Below are 17,602 nucleotides of genomic sequence, written 5' to 3'. Positions count from 1 at the left end.
GCACGGCTAGGTGAGGTGGTTAAGAAGTCATATGGATACTTGCCTTAATTAGCACAGAATATAAAAGCGAGGTCTTAATAAAACATTGGAATATTGTGTACAATTCTGGTCACAGTGTGGAGGAAATTCCCCAGGATGTTGCCTGGGATAATGTTTCAGTTTTGTGAAGAGACTGAGCTTGTTTTCCTCACGGTGGAGATGAATCACATTAAGGGCAGGTGAAGGAGATATCTTTCACATTGAGAAGGTTGTTGTAAACAGGAGGCCATTACCTGAGGGATGGAGGGAGTAGGGTTAATGTAAAATGGAGGAGGGAGCAGGTAATCCCACAGCACTTAACAAGTATTGGATGTGCATAAGTAAATGAATGAAATGTAGAGGCATAGAGAGGGCTAAGAGCTTGAGAATGGGATCAGTATGATGGCCAGTATGAGCCCAGTGGGCTGAAGTGTGTGGTTTTGTGCTGGATATCTCTTTGGCTCTATGGCCTCACGCCGTATCTCCCAAAGTCAGATAATTCAGTCCTTACCAACATCCATTTAGCTCCATTTTGAATGCCACATTAAACTTTTCTTCACAACCACCCAGCCAGTCCACTCCAGATTCTCACCCTGTAAAGTCTAAAACAAGTTTTCATGCAATTCTTGGTTCATCTGCCAATCTAAGGTTCTTGGTGTTTCTGTGAGTGGGGCCGGTGTTTCTGTGAGTGGGGCCGGTGTTTCTGTGAGTGGGGCCGGTGTTTCTGTGAGTAGGGCCGGTATTTCTGTGAGTAGGGCCGGTATTTCTGTGAGTGGGGCCGGTGTTTCTGTGAGTGGGGCCAGTGTTTCTGTGAGTGGGGCCGGTGTTTTTGTAAGTAGAGCCGGTGTTTCTGTGAGTGGAGCCGGTGTTTCTGTGAGTGGAGCCGGTGTTTCTGTGAGTGGGGCAGGTGTTTCTGTGAGTAGAGCCGGTGTTTCTGTGAGTGGGGCCAGTGTTTCTGTGAGTGGGGCCGGTGTTTCTGTGAGTGGGGCCGGTGTTTCTGTGAGTAGGGCCGGTGCTTCTCTGAGTGGGGCCGGTGTTTCTGTGCGTAGGGCCGGTGTTTCTGTGAGTGGGGCCGGTGTTTCTGTGAGTAGAGCCGGTGTTTCTGTGAGTAGAGCCGGTATTTCTGTGAGTGGGGCCAGTGTTTCTGTGAGTGGGGCCGGTGTTTCTGTGAGTAGAGCCGGTGTTTCTGTGAGTAGAGCCGGTATTTCTGTGAGTGGGGCCAGTGTTTCTGTGAGTGGGGCCGGTGTTTCTGTGAGTAGGGCCGGTGCTTCTCTGAGTGGGGCCGGTGTTTCTGTGCGTAGGGCCGGTGTTTCTGTGAGTGGGGCCAGTGTTTCTCTATCTGCAGCTGCAAAGGAACTCAGCCGCTTGAGCAGCAGTTACTGCCTCATGCAGAACTCAACAATTTTACCATCATTGTCACTTCCACCCTCCCCTCCAACTTACATGGACCTTTTTCGATGCCGCTCTCCCTTTACTCAATCTCTCTGACTCCATCTCCAGAGCATATAAATGCTGTTTAGTCTGGTGAGTTCCTCTATTTTATCTGGAGTTTGTTGCTCCAGATTCTAGCATCTGCAGTCTCCTGTGTCACTCCATCATGCTTTTAGACACCACATCCAGGTCCCTTTCTGTGTTCTGTGCTCCCCAAAGAACTCAGCTTCTGCAGTAAATCACAGAACTGAGACCCTTCTCTGCTGGAACATTTATAGGAAATCTCTCCATCTTTGGGGCCTTCAACAGCTTGAGAGGAATGTGGTTAGAGTCGAACTACCACAACTTCATCACAAAAAGATGGCAGGGATTGGCTCCCCTGCAGTGGGCAGAGGGGAGTAGTGGAGATTGGCTCCCATTAGTGGACGGACCGAAAGGAGTTTATTAGAAGGTTTGGGTCCTGTGCAAAATGGAACCAGCGAGGCTGATGGGTGCAGCAGAAGTGACTTCTACACAGGAAATCTCTGGGAGCAGCATATGAGAGTTGAAGTGTTGTGGGCTGTGACTGACTGTGATCATCTCTCTATCTCTAGGTGTGGAGGTGGTGCCATGTGTACCTGGCTGTAAACTGGCGCACGGACACTGTGAAGAGGCTGGAGTGTGCAGGTACAGTTCCCAGTGTAAACTACAAATCGGGGAAGTTTGTAAAGACAGGAGGCAGAGAGTCTTGATTCAAGTGTCATCTTTTCCAGCTAAATGGCAAGGGAACCTTATGGCAGGCAATCGATCACCAACAAAGGGGTGCAAGAACAAACTGTTGGAGGAACTCATTGGGTCAGGCTGCATCTATGGAGGCAGAGGGATGGTTGATGTCTCGGACCAAGACCCTGTATATTGACCATCCTGTCCTTGTAACCCAACCTTCTGTCTTAAAATTATTCAAATACCCCTCTTCCCTGCCTCCTGAGGGTGGGAGTTCTGAAGACTTGTACCCACTGAAAGGGAAAGGAAATTCTCATGTTTTAAATGGCAGTCCCGAGTTTTAAAATTAATACCCGATTCTAGATAATTCCACAAGAGGAAAAGTATTAACCCCCCCCCCCAGAAATTTGTATGTTCTATTCAAGTCCTCCGTTTTCTGAGCTTCAGAAAATAAAAGCCTGACTTGTCCAAACTTTTCTCATTGGACAATGTCCAGGATTAGGTGTTAGCCCAGGATGCTTTCTCTGAACTGCTCCCAACATATAACCAATATACCTTAAATAGGACTAGTACATTCCTTACACACTATTCCACATCTTGTCTCACCTTCACCCTTAAGAAACGAAGCACATCCTGCTCATTCCTGCATCCAACAACAATGATAATGTTCTGTTACCTTACCTTTTCATACCTTCTCTACCTTCTTTTTGTAAATGTGCCCAGATCCATTTCCAAATTGAAGCCCTGCAATATCTCTTCACTTAGATCATATGCTTCTCTTGTCAATGCATGTACTTTTGCATTTCCCACTTGGTGTTTCAGATTGTTGCCCACACAACCTCGTAACCACCTCATATCTTCTCAGGATTTTCCTACCTACATTTAGCAACCATGTCTTTTCATGTCTTCATCCAAGTCTTGTGAATGGTTATAAAGCTAGCGGACCAGCATTGATCCCTGTGGGAACACCACGGCCATCCAGAAAAGGAGTCATCAGTGCAAGTTTTTGCTCCCTGTTAGCTGCCAATCTTCTTTCTCTGCTGGGTGCTACCTTGTATCCTGAGAGCTTCTATTTTTCACAATAGCCTTTGCTGCAGCACCTGATGAAATGCTTTCTGGAAATCTAGATATTGTTGAACTAACAGCTCCTCTCTATCGACAGTGTTACTTGTAATCTGCTTCACACATTATCTGCTGTCGTGTGTTCGCTGAATGGCAAAGTGGGGAGAGTCCCTGCTTCACAGCACTCAGGACCTAGGTTTAATCCTGACTGTCGATGTGAAGTCAGCACATCCTCCCTATGACCATGTGGGTTACCTCCAGCTACTCCAGTTCCTTTACTTTAGAGAAAATAAACAAATTACACACACACACGACCAATTAATCTACTAACAGTGACGTCTTTGGAATGTGGGAGGAAACTGGAGCATCTGGATGAAACCCACACAGTCACGAGGAGAGTGTTCAAACTCCTTACAAACAGCAGTGGAATGGAATAGCGTTTTGCTAACTACAGTGTTGCTCCAAACTCCCATATTGTACTTTGTGTGTAAGTGAACAATAGAATCAGAGGGGAGGTTGATTTGCTGTTTTCCAAGTTCCAAGATTCAGGGAACCTTCTTTGAGTCTAAGGGAGTAAGAGGTGATCTTGTAAACAATCTGAAAGATGTTTATTTTCTCATTCCTCTTGGCCCTCACTCCTACTCCTGACAGGTGTGACCCTGGCTGGGAAGGTGAACTTTGTGAACAGTGCGTCCAGTCTCCAGGCTGTATACATGGAACTTGTCACCAGCCCTGGCAGTGCATCTGTGAGAGCGGTTGGACTGGAAGATTCTGTGACAAAGGTGAGGTCCAACTTGACAGAAGAGTTGGAAGAAACACAAGTTTTTGTTTCATACACAACACAGAGCAGCAACAACTACCTACATTTCGTAAGCATGCCTTTCTTGTCTTCATCCAGTGGTACTATCAGAGTGAAGGATACTGTGGTTCAACATCAGGAAGTTATGTTGAAGAGATGCCACTGATATGTTGCAGTAACCTCGGTTAGAGGTGTGAGGATATTTAGGATCAGAAAGGTTCCAATGATAAGAATGAAGAAAATGAGGCTCACAGCCCTTCAAACTCACTCTGCCATGTAATAAGTCTGCTGATCTTGGAGAGATGTGATCATTTAGGCAGTGAACAACTGGGAGATAATGTTGTTGACTGAGCATGGAATGATGGATGAATGGGAACCAGAGTGAAATCTCTCTGGTGGTCAAAGATCCTTATGGTTTAGGATAACTCCCTGTCTTGAACTTCACATGTATTACCCTGCATAAGATCTGCAGATTTTTTGCCAAAGATGGGGCAGTTGGTGAGACAGCCTTACAGAGAGCCACTTAATCCGGATTACTCCTGGTGCCACTTAATTCTCAGCGCAAGAATAGAAAGATAGAACAGATGAATGCATGGTTGAGGAACTGGTGCTGGGGCAGGGCTTCAGGTTCTTGGATCATTGGGACCTCTTCTGGAACAGGGGAGATCTCTACAAGAGGGATGGACTGCATCTTAACTGGAAGGAAGAAGTATTTCGGCTGGAAGGTTTACTAGAGCTGCTTGGGAGGGTTTAAACTAGTTTCACAGGTGAAGGGAACCAAAGCACAGGGTCAGAAAGTGGAAGGATTGAGAGGAATGTAGATGGCATGACCTGGAGCAAGGTAGCAGACCCAAAGGGAAAGACAGGTTAAAGTGTGTGTACTTTAAGTATTATGGTTAACGGTGATGAACTTGAAACATCACATGGATGAATGATGTTGTAGCTATTAAAAACATTCAGTTATGAGAGGGACAGGAATAGATGCTTAACGTTTCAAGGTTTTGATACTTTAGAAGAGACGGAGAAGGAGATAAAAAGGTAGGAATAGATATGCAGGTAGATTAGGGAAAGGTGTGAAAAGAACAGGGTTATTCTAGTGGGTGTCTTCTACCTCAATAGAACCTGGGAACTTCATAGTGCAAGAGGTTTAGATGGGGCAGATTTGTTAGGTGTGTTAAGGAGTATTTCTTAAATCAGTATGTAAATAATCCAAGAAGAAATGTCATTCTGGACTTGGTGTTGGGTAATGAGTGATGGTGATTTTTTTTAGTAAAGAAGGAAAAGAAATTATATGTAAAGTTTAGGAAGTTAAAATCAAACACAACCCTTGATGATTATATTTTTCCATAGTAGGGGAATGGAGAAAAGGCAGGTAGGTGGAGATGAGTCCATGGTCAGATCAGCCAAGATCCAATTGAATGGCAGAGCAGGCTCAATGGGCCAGATAGCCCACTCCTGCTCCTATTTCTTATGTTCTTATAAAGAAGCCAGAAAAGAACTAATAAGGGAATTGGGAAATCCGGGAGGAGCCATGAAAAAATCCTTGGCAAACAGGATCCTAAGGTATTCTATACATACATGAACAGGAGGACAACTTGGGAGTGGGATAAAGGTGGGAACGTGTGCTTGGAGGCAGAGGATGTGTGTGAGGACCTAAATGAATAATTTGCATCAGTACTTACCAAGGAGAATGACGTGCAGGAAGATCAGTATGGAGCAGACTAATTTGCTTGGCCATTTTGGGATAGAGAAGGAGGTAATATTGAATCTTAAAGAACGTTAAGGTGGGTAAGTCCCTTGGGTCCAGTGGGATATACCCCAGGTTATTGAGAGAGGCAAGAGATAAAATTGCTGGGGGGTCTTGACCAATATCTTCATGTCCACTCAAGCTATAAGCAAAGTAATGGAGGACTGGAGAGCAGTAAATGCTTTCCTTTATTCAAAAGGGGCAATAGAGATAATCCTGGAAACTATACACTGGTGAGTTTCATATTAGTGGTAGGGAAGTTACTGGAATGGATTCTTCAGGATAAAATTTATGAGCATTTGGAAACCAATGGCCTAATAGGGGGCAATCAGCGTGTCTTTGTGCAGAGTAAGTTGTGCCTTACTTAGAAACATAGTAAACATACAGCACAATACAGGTCCTTCGGCCCACAAAGCTATGCCAAACATGTCCCTACCTTAGAACTACTTGGGCTTTACCCATAGCCCTCTATTTTTCTAATCTCCATGTACCTATCCAAAAGTCTCTTAAAAGACCCTATTGTTTCCACCTCTACCACCACTGCCACCAGCAGCCCATTCCATGCACTCACCACTCTCTGCGTAAAAAAAGTTCACCCCTGACATCTCTGTACCTACTTCCAAGCACCTTAAAACTGTGCCTTCTTGTGCTAGCCATTTCAGCTCTGGCAAAAAGCCTCTGACTATCCACACAATCATGCCTCTCATTATCTTATACACCTCTATCAGGTCACCTCTCATCCTCCGTCGCTCCAAGGAGAAAAAGCCAAGCTCATGCAACCTATTCTCATAAGGCATGCTCCCCACTCCAGGCAACATCCTTGTAAATCTCCTCTGCACCCTTTCTATGGTTTCCATGTCCTTCCTATAGTGAGGCGACCAGAATTGAGCACAGTACTCCAAGTGGGGTCTGACCAGGGTCCTATATAGCTGCAACATTACCTCTCAGCTCTTAAACTCAGTCCCACGATTGATGAAGGCCAATGCACTGTATGCCTTCTTAACCACAGAGTCAAACTGTGCAGCAGCTTTGAGTGTCCTAAGGACTTGGACCCCAAGATCCCTCTGATCCTCCACACTGCCAAGAGTCTTACTATTAATGCTATATTCTGCCGTCATATCTGACCTACCAAAATTAACTACCTCACACTTATCTGGGTTGAACTTCATCTGCCACTTCTCAGCCCAGTTTTGCATCCTATCAATGTCCCGCTGTAAGCTCTGACAGCCCTCCACACTATCCACGACACCCCCACCTTTGTGTCATCAGCAAACTTACTAACCCATCCCTCCACTTCCTCATCCAGGTCATTTATAAAAATCACAAAGAGAGGGGGTCCCAGAACAGATCCCTGAGGCACACCACTGGTCACCGACCTCCATGCAGAATGTGACCTGTCTACGACCACTCTTTGCCTTCTGTGGGCAAGCCAGTTCTTTGCCTTCTGTGGGCAAGCCAGTTCTGGATCCACAAAGCGATGTCCCCTTGGATCCCATGCCTCCTTATTTTCTCAATAGGCCTTGCATATACTTACTTGATATTTATGAGGAGCTGCCTAAGGTGATTGATGAAGGTGGAGCTATGGATGTTGTCTACATGTATTTTAGTAAGGCGTTTGATGAGGACCCTCATAGGAGACTAATCCGGAAGATTAAAATGCACAGGATCAACACGGAATTGCCCATTTGGACTCAGAATTGGCTTGCCTATATTTGACGAATGGTAGTGGTTTATAGGACTTGTTCTGGCTGTAGGTCTGTGACTAGTGGTGTTTCACAGGGATTCATAGTGGGATGTCTGCTGTTTCTGATATGCAGTACATAAAGGTCCTGGTTGACAATATAGATAGTTTAGTGAGTTTACAAATGATGAGATGATTGGTGGTTTTGTAGAAGGCATAGAAGACTGGCAAAGGATACACTGGGATGTATATCAGAATCAGGTTAAACATCACTGGCATAGGTCATGAAATTTGTTAACTTAGCGGCAGCAGTATATTGCAATACATGATAATGTTGGAAAAATAAATCAATCAATTACTGTAAATATGTATATGTATATTAAATAGTGTAAAAACAGAAATAATATAAGTGGGGCAGTGTTCACAGGTTTAATGTTCATTTAGGAATCAGATGGCAGAGGGGAAGAAGCTGTTCCTGAATCACTGAGTGTGTGCCTTCAGGCATCTGTACTTCCTTTCTGATGGTAACAGTGAGAAGAGGGCATGTCCTGGGTGATGGGAGCCCTTAATAACGGATGCTGCTATTTTGAAGCACCACTCCTTGAAGGTGTCTTGGATACTACAGAGGCTATTAGACCCCCGGCCCCCTCCCCAGACATTGATGCACCCTGTCAGAATGTTCTCCACAGTACATTGTACATATGTGGAAGTTTCTGAGTGTCTGAGGACTAAGCAAGACTCGCAATTACTGATACAGGCAGAGAAATGGCAGATAAGGTTTAATCCTGACAAGTGTGAAGAATTGCACTTTGGGAGCTCAAATGTAAAGAGACAGTCACCAGTAATGGCTAGGCCCTTTACAGTGTTGAGGTACAGGGTGATCTTAGAGTCCAAGTCCAGGTCCATAGCTCCCTGAAAGTGACCACACAGATTGATAAGGTGGTAAAGAAGCTAAATTAATAAAGTTCACGTCACACGCCAGTGATAAACCTGATTCTGATATAGAATGCTTGACTTTATTAGACCAGTAATCAGGAAGTTGCGTTGTAGCGTTTGGAATACTGCATTCAGTCTGGTCACTCACTATAGGAGGGATGTTGAGGCTGCAGGAGAGTTTTACCAGGACACTGTCTGGATCAGAATGCATGTGACATCCAATAAGGATGTCAAACCTGTGTTATTTTTCCCTCTGGAGTGTCAGAGGCCAAGGAGAAATCTGAGAGAAGTGTATGAGGTTCTGAGACACACAGATAGACTAGACAGCCAGTATCTTTTCCAGTACTGAAATGTCTAATACCAGGGGGTATGCATTTAAGCTGAGAGGGGTCAAATGTGCAGGTGATTATTATTTTTTAAAAACACAAAGAGTGATGGGTGCCTGGAATGTGGTATTTGGGTTGCTAGTAGAGACAAATACAGTGGAGATGTACAAGAGGTTTTTGGGTACATGTGTGTGCAGAAATGAAAGGTATGAACATTGTTTCGGCAGAAAGGATTGACATGGGGGCTGAGCTGCCTGTTTCACTGCTGTACCACTCTCTGATTTCATCATTCTGTGTAGGCTGAAGGCATGGAGAATTACATAAGCAAGCAGAATAATGACCTGTAGTATTAATCATTTCCCCTCTCCCACTTGCAGATATTCACCCATGCAGTCATCAAAGTCCCTGCGAGAATGCTGGCCAATGTTTTGATGATGGAGAGGGTGATTACTGGTGTACCTGCCCGGAAGGCTTCTATGGGAAAAACTGTGAGCTACAAGCTGGCCCCTGTGCCAAAGCTCGGTAAGGAACCTGCTTTAAGATATTTGAGGTTATTACAGGTGTCCGGCAAGACCTGAGACAAAGCCCTAATCCCCACAGGACAGAGCACAAATGGCGGAAGTGTGTGTTACGGGTTCTCGAAGCTGAGTGAGAGAAAGCTCATGGATCTATCCAATATCATAGTTCAAAATACCTGAGATCTGTGTTGTATCGGGGAATCTGTGTGACAGTCTATAGATAGACTGTATGGGATAATCAGTCATAAAGCTGCTTCGAGAAGAATCTGTGAGGGACTCTGCTGGGGGGGGGGAAGTCTCTCAGAGCCATTAAAGTCTTGGGTAAGATTGCCTTTGGTTAATACATTTGCTCATTAATATAGGAATAGAGTTCCTTTCACCTTCTAAGCGCAGGTCCTATACTTAATTACAAAGGTTCTTGATGGTCAGCATGGGCATGGTGGGCTTAAGGGACTACTGTTTGCTACAGGACTCCATGACTCAAGGTGTACTGTCTTTACCAAGAGACTGAAATTGAGATTGGATGATAGAAATATAGGAAGTCTACAGCACAATACAGGCCCTTTGGCCCATAAAGCTGTGCCATACACATACTTACTTTAGAAATTACTTTGGGTTACCCATAGCCCTCTATTTTTCTAAGCTCCATGTACCTATCCAGGAGTCTCTTAAAAGACCCTATTGTATCCGCCTCCACCACCATTGCCGGGAACCCATTCCACATACTCACCATTCTCTTGAGTAAAAAACTTACCCCTGACACCTTCTCTGTACCTACTTCCAAGCACCTTAAAACTGTGCCCTCTGGTGTCCTGCCTAATTCACATTGACAGTTTCTGATTATGTTACTACTTCAGTTGTTGTCTCTATGATGTCTTTTTAAAAAATAAAATAATATCTTGGGGTTTGTCATCATTCCACATGTCCATAGCCAATTCTTCACCAACATTCCCTCCCGTCACCTTCATTGGTCTTCGTAAGTGTCAGTGATCTTGGAACAGGGTTGTACTGGTGCATTTAAAATGCTGAATAAGTTGCACATTGTGTTTGATTACACCAACTGAATGCTTTGACAAGGTACGAGTTTGCATGGGCAATTGTTGGTATCAATACTAGTGACACACTGACAGGAAGGCTGCTCAAGCTGTGGGTGAATGGGATGACGTTATCCTGTTAGAAACATAACTAACTTTCAGAGGGTCCAGCAGAATCTGCAAAACTGAGTGAACAGCTGACTTTTTTGACTGTAGCTGTATTTCCAGTCACAGCTTTTTTACTACATGGTTATGATCATATGGATAACATAACAACTACAGAGCCTACTGAATTTGGAGATGTTGTGAACAGTGAGGATGGGAGTAAAAGACAGCATGAATGCCAATAGGCTGGCAGATTTGAAGCAGATCAGTTTAATATATAAGCGAGAGGTAATTTGATATAAATGGAGAGACAACAGGGCCAAAATGGAAGAGTTTAAAATGTACATGGTAATAGGCACGTGGGTGATTTAAAATTGTTGAATATGTTGTGAGAACTATGTGCTAGGGATCTAGGTCTTCATAAGACCCATCCCAGGGCGAGTACTCAGGATGTGTGCAGCACAACTAGCACATTTGTTTACTGACATTTTTAATCTCTCCCTCTCCCAGTGCAGAGTGCCCTCCTGCTCCAAATTATCCACCATTAGCCCTGTACCAAAAAGACCAAGGTAACATGCCTGAATGACTGACATCTTGTTGCACTCACCTCAATAACAAGCAAATGATTTGAGAGGCTGGTCAAGGACTACATCTGCAGCATGCTATCACCAACACTGGACCCCCTACAATTTACCTACTGACACAACTGATTGACAGATGACGCAATAGCCACTGCTCTACGTACCATCCTTATAGATCTAGAGAAGAAGGATGCTTATGTGAGAATGCTGTTCTTGGACAACAGTTCAGCATTCAACACCATAATTCCATCCAGGCTTGACAGGAAGCTCAGAGACCTCGGCCTTGATCCTGCCTCATGCAGCTGGATCCTGGACTTCCAGTCAGATTGCTGGCAGGTGGTAAGAGTGGGCTCCCTCACCTCCACCCCTCTGACGCTCAACACAGGAGCCCCTCAGGGCTGGGTATTAAGTCCCCTCCCTTACTCCCTGTATACCCATGACTGTGTCGCCACCCACAGCTCTAATCTGCCAATTAAATTTGCCGATGGCACTACATTGATTGGCCTTATCTCAAACAATAACAAGGTGGACTACAGGGAAGAAGTCATCTCTCTGACACAGTGGTGTCAAGAAAACAACCTCTCCCTCAATGTCGCAAAAACAAAGGAGCTGGTTGTGGATTACAGGAGGAATGGAGACAGGCTAACCCCTATTGACATCAATGGATCTGGGGTTGAAAGGGTAAACAGCTTAAAGTTCCTCAGCATTCACATCACCGAGGATATCATGGTCTGTACACAACAGTGCCTCATTCACCTCAGACAGTTGAGGAAGTTCGGTTTGGGCCCCCAAATCCTAAGAACTATCTACAGGGGCACAATTGAGAGCATCCTGACTGGCTGCACCACTGCCTGGTATGGGAACTGTACCTCCCTTAATCGCGGGGCTCTGCAGAGAGTGGTGCAGACTGCCCAGCGCATCTGTAGTTGTGAACTTACCATGATACAGGATACTTACAAAGACAGATGTGAGAAAAGAGCCCGAAGGATCACTGGGGACCTGAGTCACCCCAGTCACAATCTATTCCAGTTTCTACCATCCAGGAAACAGTACAGCAGCATAAAAGCCAGGACCAACAGGCTCCGGGACAGCTTCATCCACCAGGCCATCAGACTGATTAACTCACGCTGATTTGAGTGTATTTCTATGTTACATTGACTGTTCTATTTATTATAAGTTACTATGATTGCACATTTAGACAGAGACGTAACAAAGATTTTTACTCACGTATGTGAAGGATGTAAGAAATAAGGTCAATTCAATTCAATTCAAAGCAGTATGGTGGTTGAAACTTTTAAAAACATGCCTTAAATGCTGTGTCCAATTCTGGCCAGCACACTAGAGAAAGGATATGAAGGTCCCAGAGAGAGTGTAGCAAAAATTTAGCAGAAGGCATGAAGGATTTAATAACGTGGTTAGCTAGGAGAAGGGTGTTTGCTGTCTTTGGAACAGAGGAGGTGGAGAGAGATTCTGACTGGATTAGGTGTAATGGGGAGTAAATGGTTCAAAGACCAGGGAACTGAAATGGAAAAATATGCATGAAGGACACAGGGAAGAGGCAAGAATTTTTATTTCATGTATGAGCAACATTAAGGTGAAAGTTGACACTACCGGGCCTTTCAAAGGGGGGTTCACCTGCACTAAGCAGGTGAAAATAGACACAACTCCATGGAGGCAGAGAAAAGACCCTCATCCCTCAGTGAGAGTTGTAAGCTTCCGACTAGTGCTAGTGCAGGTGCAAGCACTTTTCTGTGAGCTGTACTGTTCTCCATTTCAGGTCTCCCTGCAGAAATGGTGGGACATGTTGGGATGAAAATGGCTTTGCTGCCACCTTCGTGTGCCGTTGCCTGGCAGGATTTGTGGGCCCTCTGTGTGAGATCGATGTTGATGACTGCCTGATGCGGCCGTGTGCCAATGGGGCCACATGCCAGGATGCGGTGAACCGCTTCACCTGTCTGTGCCCCACTGGCTTCGAGGGGCGTTTCTGTACCGTCAATCAGGATGACTGTGCGAGCCAGCCCTGCCAGAACGGTGCCAAGTGCTATGACCGCATCGCCGACTTTGACTGTGTTTGTCCTGAAGGTTACTCTGGAAAAACCTGCGCTGATTTCACATGGGTTCGCAATGAAGAGTTAGCGACCAAACGTCTGATCGAAGGGTACCGTGAAAGTGCTTACAAAGTTAGGAGCGTGACCGGCCAGCGACCATGGCCCAGCAACCCAGAGACTGTCAGTGCCAGAAGGCACGCCCATGACAACAGTGGCAGAAGGCAGGAGAATGAGAAGGTGCAGCTTAAGGTGGCCGTGAAGGAGGTGATAGCAGGGAGCAGCACACCTGTCACACACCAGCAGCTCATGTGGCTCAGCATCTTTGGGGCTGTGACCCTCCTCCTGGCGCTGGCCACCATTCTGGTGGTGTGGAAGTATCACTCTGGCTGTCACTGCACTCATAACCACCTCAGGTGTTTGCAACAACAAGCAGCACCAAGTCCCAAGGAGGATGGCAACATTGCTTTCCTACACACTGCTGGTCCCCAGGCCAGGAAAGACCTCTACCTGGATCCAATATAAACGACAGAAGGCCTGAGACAGGGTTGCCCATACACTTGTCAACTTTCTCCCTCAGTGCAAACTTTCAGAATGGATTTGCACCCACGGGCGAGATAAAGGCCCTGGACACTTGGATGGGTTGAACTCTATTCTCTTCCCCAGGACTGGGGTGTGGAAGTTTCAGCTGGAGACCAGTGAATCCACAGAGAAAGACTTGTGTTCAATGGAGAAATATCCCAAAGAGCTTCACCTCCATCGGGAAAAAATGAAAAACGACATAGTGAGGATAACTGAAATTATCCTCCTCCAAGAGCTCACCTGGGTTTTGTGTGCATGAGATTAATTAGGAAAGAGCAGAGTAACTGGACTGGGCTCTGTAGATCGAATGAATGGAACCGATGACAAGGGTTTCATTAACAATTACAAAGCTGCATTGACCAGGTCTCTGCTCCAACCTGCTGTTTCACCTTGTACACACTGAGCAGGAACTGGTCTCCGACAGCTGAATCAAACATGGACTCAGCTCTACAGCTCTGGATATTGCAATAATGATATGTAATTTGTTTTTTGACCTGACTTTCATAGCACAAGAGCAGATCATCAGAATGTGGGTGAATGTTTTTGCCAGTTTTTTTGAGGTGCTGAATGTATTAGGAATTCAAACCTCACTGCCACTCCCTCTGGGGAGAATAGGACCACACCAGCATACATAGGAAGCAGTCAAATGTGACTGTCGTGATAAGTTATCATCGCCATGGTGCTCTACCATGGCTGAAGGGCAGCCTGGATTCCATCCAGCTGGAGGTGTGGTGGATGTAGTGTTACCCAGTGCTGGAACTAGCCTTTCCTCCTACTATGTCCATGCTGGCCATCACACACCAACCTATGTTAATCTCACTCTCCGCCACCAGGCCCGTAGACTTCCATGCACAGTGATTCAAGTTCTCATGTAAATACTTAGAGCTGTGAAAATACCAGCTTCTGGATGTCAAATATCCTCAGGGTCAAAACATTTATCCTCACATCACCTCAACCTACCTGTTCTTTTTGATCCCCCCCCCCCCCATTTATACAATGTCTCTCAATATTGACCCTCTTTGCCTTCTGTATTGAACATATCTATCATCCTCTGCTCCTGGGAAAAGAAACTCAGACTCTCCCATCTTTCCTCAGAGCTGAAATTACCTTTCTCAAACTCTGGTGTATTTCCTCTGCACCCTTTCCATCGGAATCACACCATTCTTGTGATGTGTCGACCTGATCTACACGTCTCTCCCGACTGGTCTTTTATAAAGAAGGACCCTTGTCCTACATTTCCCTGGCCTGACATTCAAAGCTCTGGATAAAAGAGGCAAAGTATCCCACTTGCTTTCATTAACACCTTATCTCGCTGTTCTTTTGCCTCTGGGATACTTTGGCATGCACAGTACAGCAAGATCCACGACACCTCAATATTTCCTGGGGTTTTAACTTTCATTATGTATGTATTGGCATTATTAGTCCTCCTGAAAAGATTTACCATATACCATTTACCATATAATTAGTATTAAATTCCATTGTTCTGCTCTTCTAACTGAATACCACCAGCCAATAGCTGAATATTACCCTTCCTCAACTAATACTTTGTCATCTTCAAGCTTACCAATTGCATCTCCAACGCTGACAACCAGATCATTAACCATAGAACATTACAGCACAGAAACAGGCCTTTTGGCCCTTCTTGATTGTACTGAACCATTTTTCTGCCTCGTCCAACTGACCTGCACCTGACCCATATCCCTCCATACACCTCTCATCCATGTACCTGTCCAAGTTTTTCTTAAATTTTAAAAGTGAGCCCGCATTTACTACTTCGTCTGGCAGCTCCTTCCACTCTCTATGTGAAGAAGCCCCCCCCCCCCCCCCACACATGTAGATAAACATCAATGTCTTGGCACACTGTGGCACACCACTGGCCATGGTTTTCATTTGCATAGACAACCCTCCATCATCACTGTCAGCTTCCAATCATTAAGCCAGTTTTGGATTCAGTTTACCAATTTGCCTTGCGTCCCAAGGGCTCTCACCTTTTGGACCAGTCTCCCAAGAAGGCTTTGCCAAAGTCTAATGAAATTTCATGTAAACTTCTTGAATCACACTGTCAATGGTACTTAGTTACCTGCTCAAAAATTCAATCAATTTAATCTGATGGATTATTCCTTTAACAATTTCTTTTTCCAATAGTTTCCCCAGAACTAGCATTAGACTGACTGGATTGTAATTACCTTGTCAGGAAACGTAGAGGAGGCTTGACCCAAAAGCATTGTAGCAAAGACAATGCAACAAGGTAACTGAAGCTGAGGAGCAAGCTGGCTGGTTCAAATGAGTGAACGAGGATTGTGGATGAGAGCTGGGTTTAAAAAGGCAAACGGCAGATGACTCCTGTTAGCTGTGTGAAGACTAGCAGGTGCCTGCCTGTGCAGCCACCAGTGATTTGTCCAGGCCCCAGCTACTTTTCCCTTGCCTCCCGCAGCAGCTGAGGATACTTCTCAACAGGCACTTGGGATTAATCCACCTTTAATCCATTAATATACCGAATATCTCCTTTTTTTAAATAGTATTTTGTTCTTGATAAGTTTTTACGACACAACCTCCTTTTTGTGGCCTTTTCTTGCCTGACACTTTCAACTCTGTCAATCCAGAGGGACAGCTGGCTGGCTGCAGACTTGTATGTCTGCTTTTGTAATTGTTTGTATGTGAGCTGTGAGACTTCCCAGTATGTCCACAATACACTGGTGTCAAACATGACTGCCACCACCCCAACAAATGTTCTCATCTTTCTCAATACAGGTCTGCATGTCACCACTCCACTTCTTCCTGGATTGAAGGCTGTCTGAAAAACTAATGGGAACTACTAACCCAGCTGTTCCCTCCCCAAAGACAGTCACTTACCATCTCCCTCAACAAGGTGCTGAACTTGGGTTTAAATTACATGGTGCAGAGAGCTGGTTAATGACAGCATTGTGTCCTGCGGAGGAGGCAACGTGAGTCACTTCCCCTCCCATCACAGAACTGGGAAGTGTACAGAAATCACAGATTGAGGGGTTACAGCAGCAACACTTGGTACAGTTCATTTTGTCATTATTCTGCAGCTTCAGGGTAATATTTAATATTTTCTATTACACTCCCTTGTAAATAATTTATATTAAGCACTGTTGTAACGTGAAGATGAGATGTTTGGATTTTGACTATTTTTGATACTTGGAATTTTAAATATTTGAATAAAGAAATTATTTGGGCTGAAGAACATGATACAAGTTGACAGATGTATTCAAACACTGTGTTTGCATGGACAGATAGGCACCACAGAACCAACCAGCTGTCCACACCATGACTGAACATTTCTTCCTTCCAGCCCAGAAATGCACCACTTGTAAGTAGGACAGGGGTCACCAACCTTATTTGCAGCACGGACCGGTTTAATATTGACAATATTCTTGCGGATTGGCCAACGGGGGCCGGGGGGGGGGGGGGTGTTAATCACGACTGGAATACAGTGATACCTGAAGGGGGGTGGGGGGTTCCTAACGTCCAGTCTATTCCACAATTTAGTTTTCATGGCTCTCAGCACTTGCTTCTATCCTGCTTGCTCACGTCTTTTCCACTCAAAAAATTCAACGGGTTTGTCTTTAAGTGCGGGGCACTTGGACTCAAGGTACCGAAGCAGTTTTGAGGGCTTCATTACCTCATTAGACAGCCTCCCGCCTGCCCGCCGCCAGACGCCTTGGCCAGGTGCAGCTGGTTGTGGGTGGGGTAAGAGGACAAGGTAAGGGCTGGAGGTCCCCGTGCCGGGGCCGCAGCAGTAGCAGTCCAGAGAGAGCGACTGACCGAGCGAGGAGTGCAACGGGGTGCGCACCCGCCACACCCCCCCCTTGTAGGTAGGTAGGATCTATTGGCCGACAAAAGTTTGGCTCGAGGGATGACTTTAAGTAGATCACAGTGAGGTAACTGCTCTGCTACTTATGAAACCTGAGCCCCAATTAGGTTGTCTGTGAATATTCTAGCACCTGGTTCCCCACAAACATTTGGTGTGCTAAACAGGTTTAGAGGCCGTGCCGATCTGTCTGCACTCCA

General features: G+C 45.4%; 1 protein-coding gene across 4 annotated transcripts in view; it reads left to right on the top strand.

Moving 5' to 3' along the window:
- dlk2 (delta-like 2 homolog (Drosophila)) overlaps positions 1 to 16,785 on the top strand; it is a 36,566-nt gene extending 19,781 nt beyond the window's left edge. For all 4 annotated transcript variants that reach the window (XM_059982616.1, XM_059982614.1, XM_059982617.1 and 1 more), the window contains exons 3-6: positions 2,043 to 2,115; positions 3,865 to 3,995; positions 9,080 to 9,224; positions 12,718 to 16,785. In XM_059982616.1, coding sequence (XP_059838599.1) covers positions 2,043 to 2,115; positions 3,865 to 3,995; positions 9,080 to 9,224; positions 12,718 to 13,510 — 1,142 coding nt within the window. In that variant the 3' untranslated portion in view covers positions 13,511 to 16,785. The remainder of the gene's footprint in view (positions 1 to 2,042; positions 2,116 to 3,864; positions 3,996 to 9,079; positions 9,225 to 12,717) is intronic.
- Positions 16,786 to 17,602: the final 817 nt, after the last annotated feature.

This window comes from Hypanus sabinus, chromosome 10 (genome assembly GCF_030144855.1).
Source record: "Hypanus sabinus isolate sHypSab1 chromosome 10, sHypSab1.hap1, whole genome shotgun sequence".
Taxonomy (NCBI): Eukaryota; Metazoa; Chordata; class Chondrichthyes; order Myliobatiformes; family Dasyatidae; genus Hypanus; species Hypanus sabinus.
This window is presented reverse-complemented; position numbering and strand designations above follow the sequence as displayed.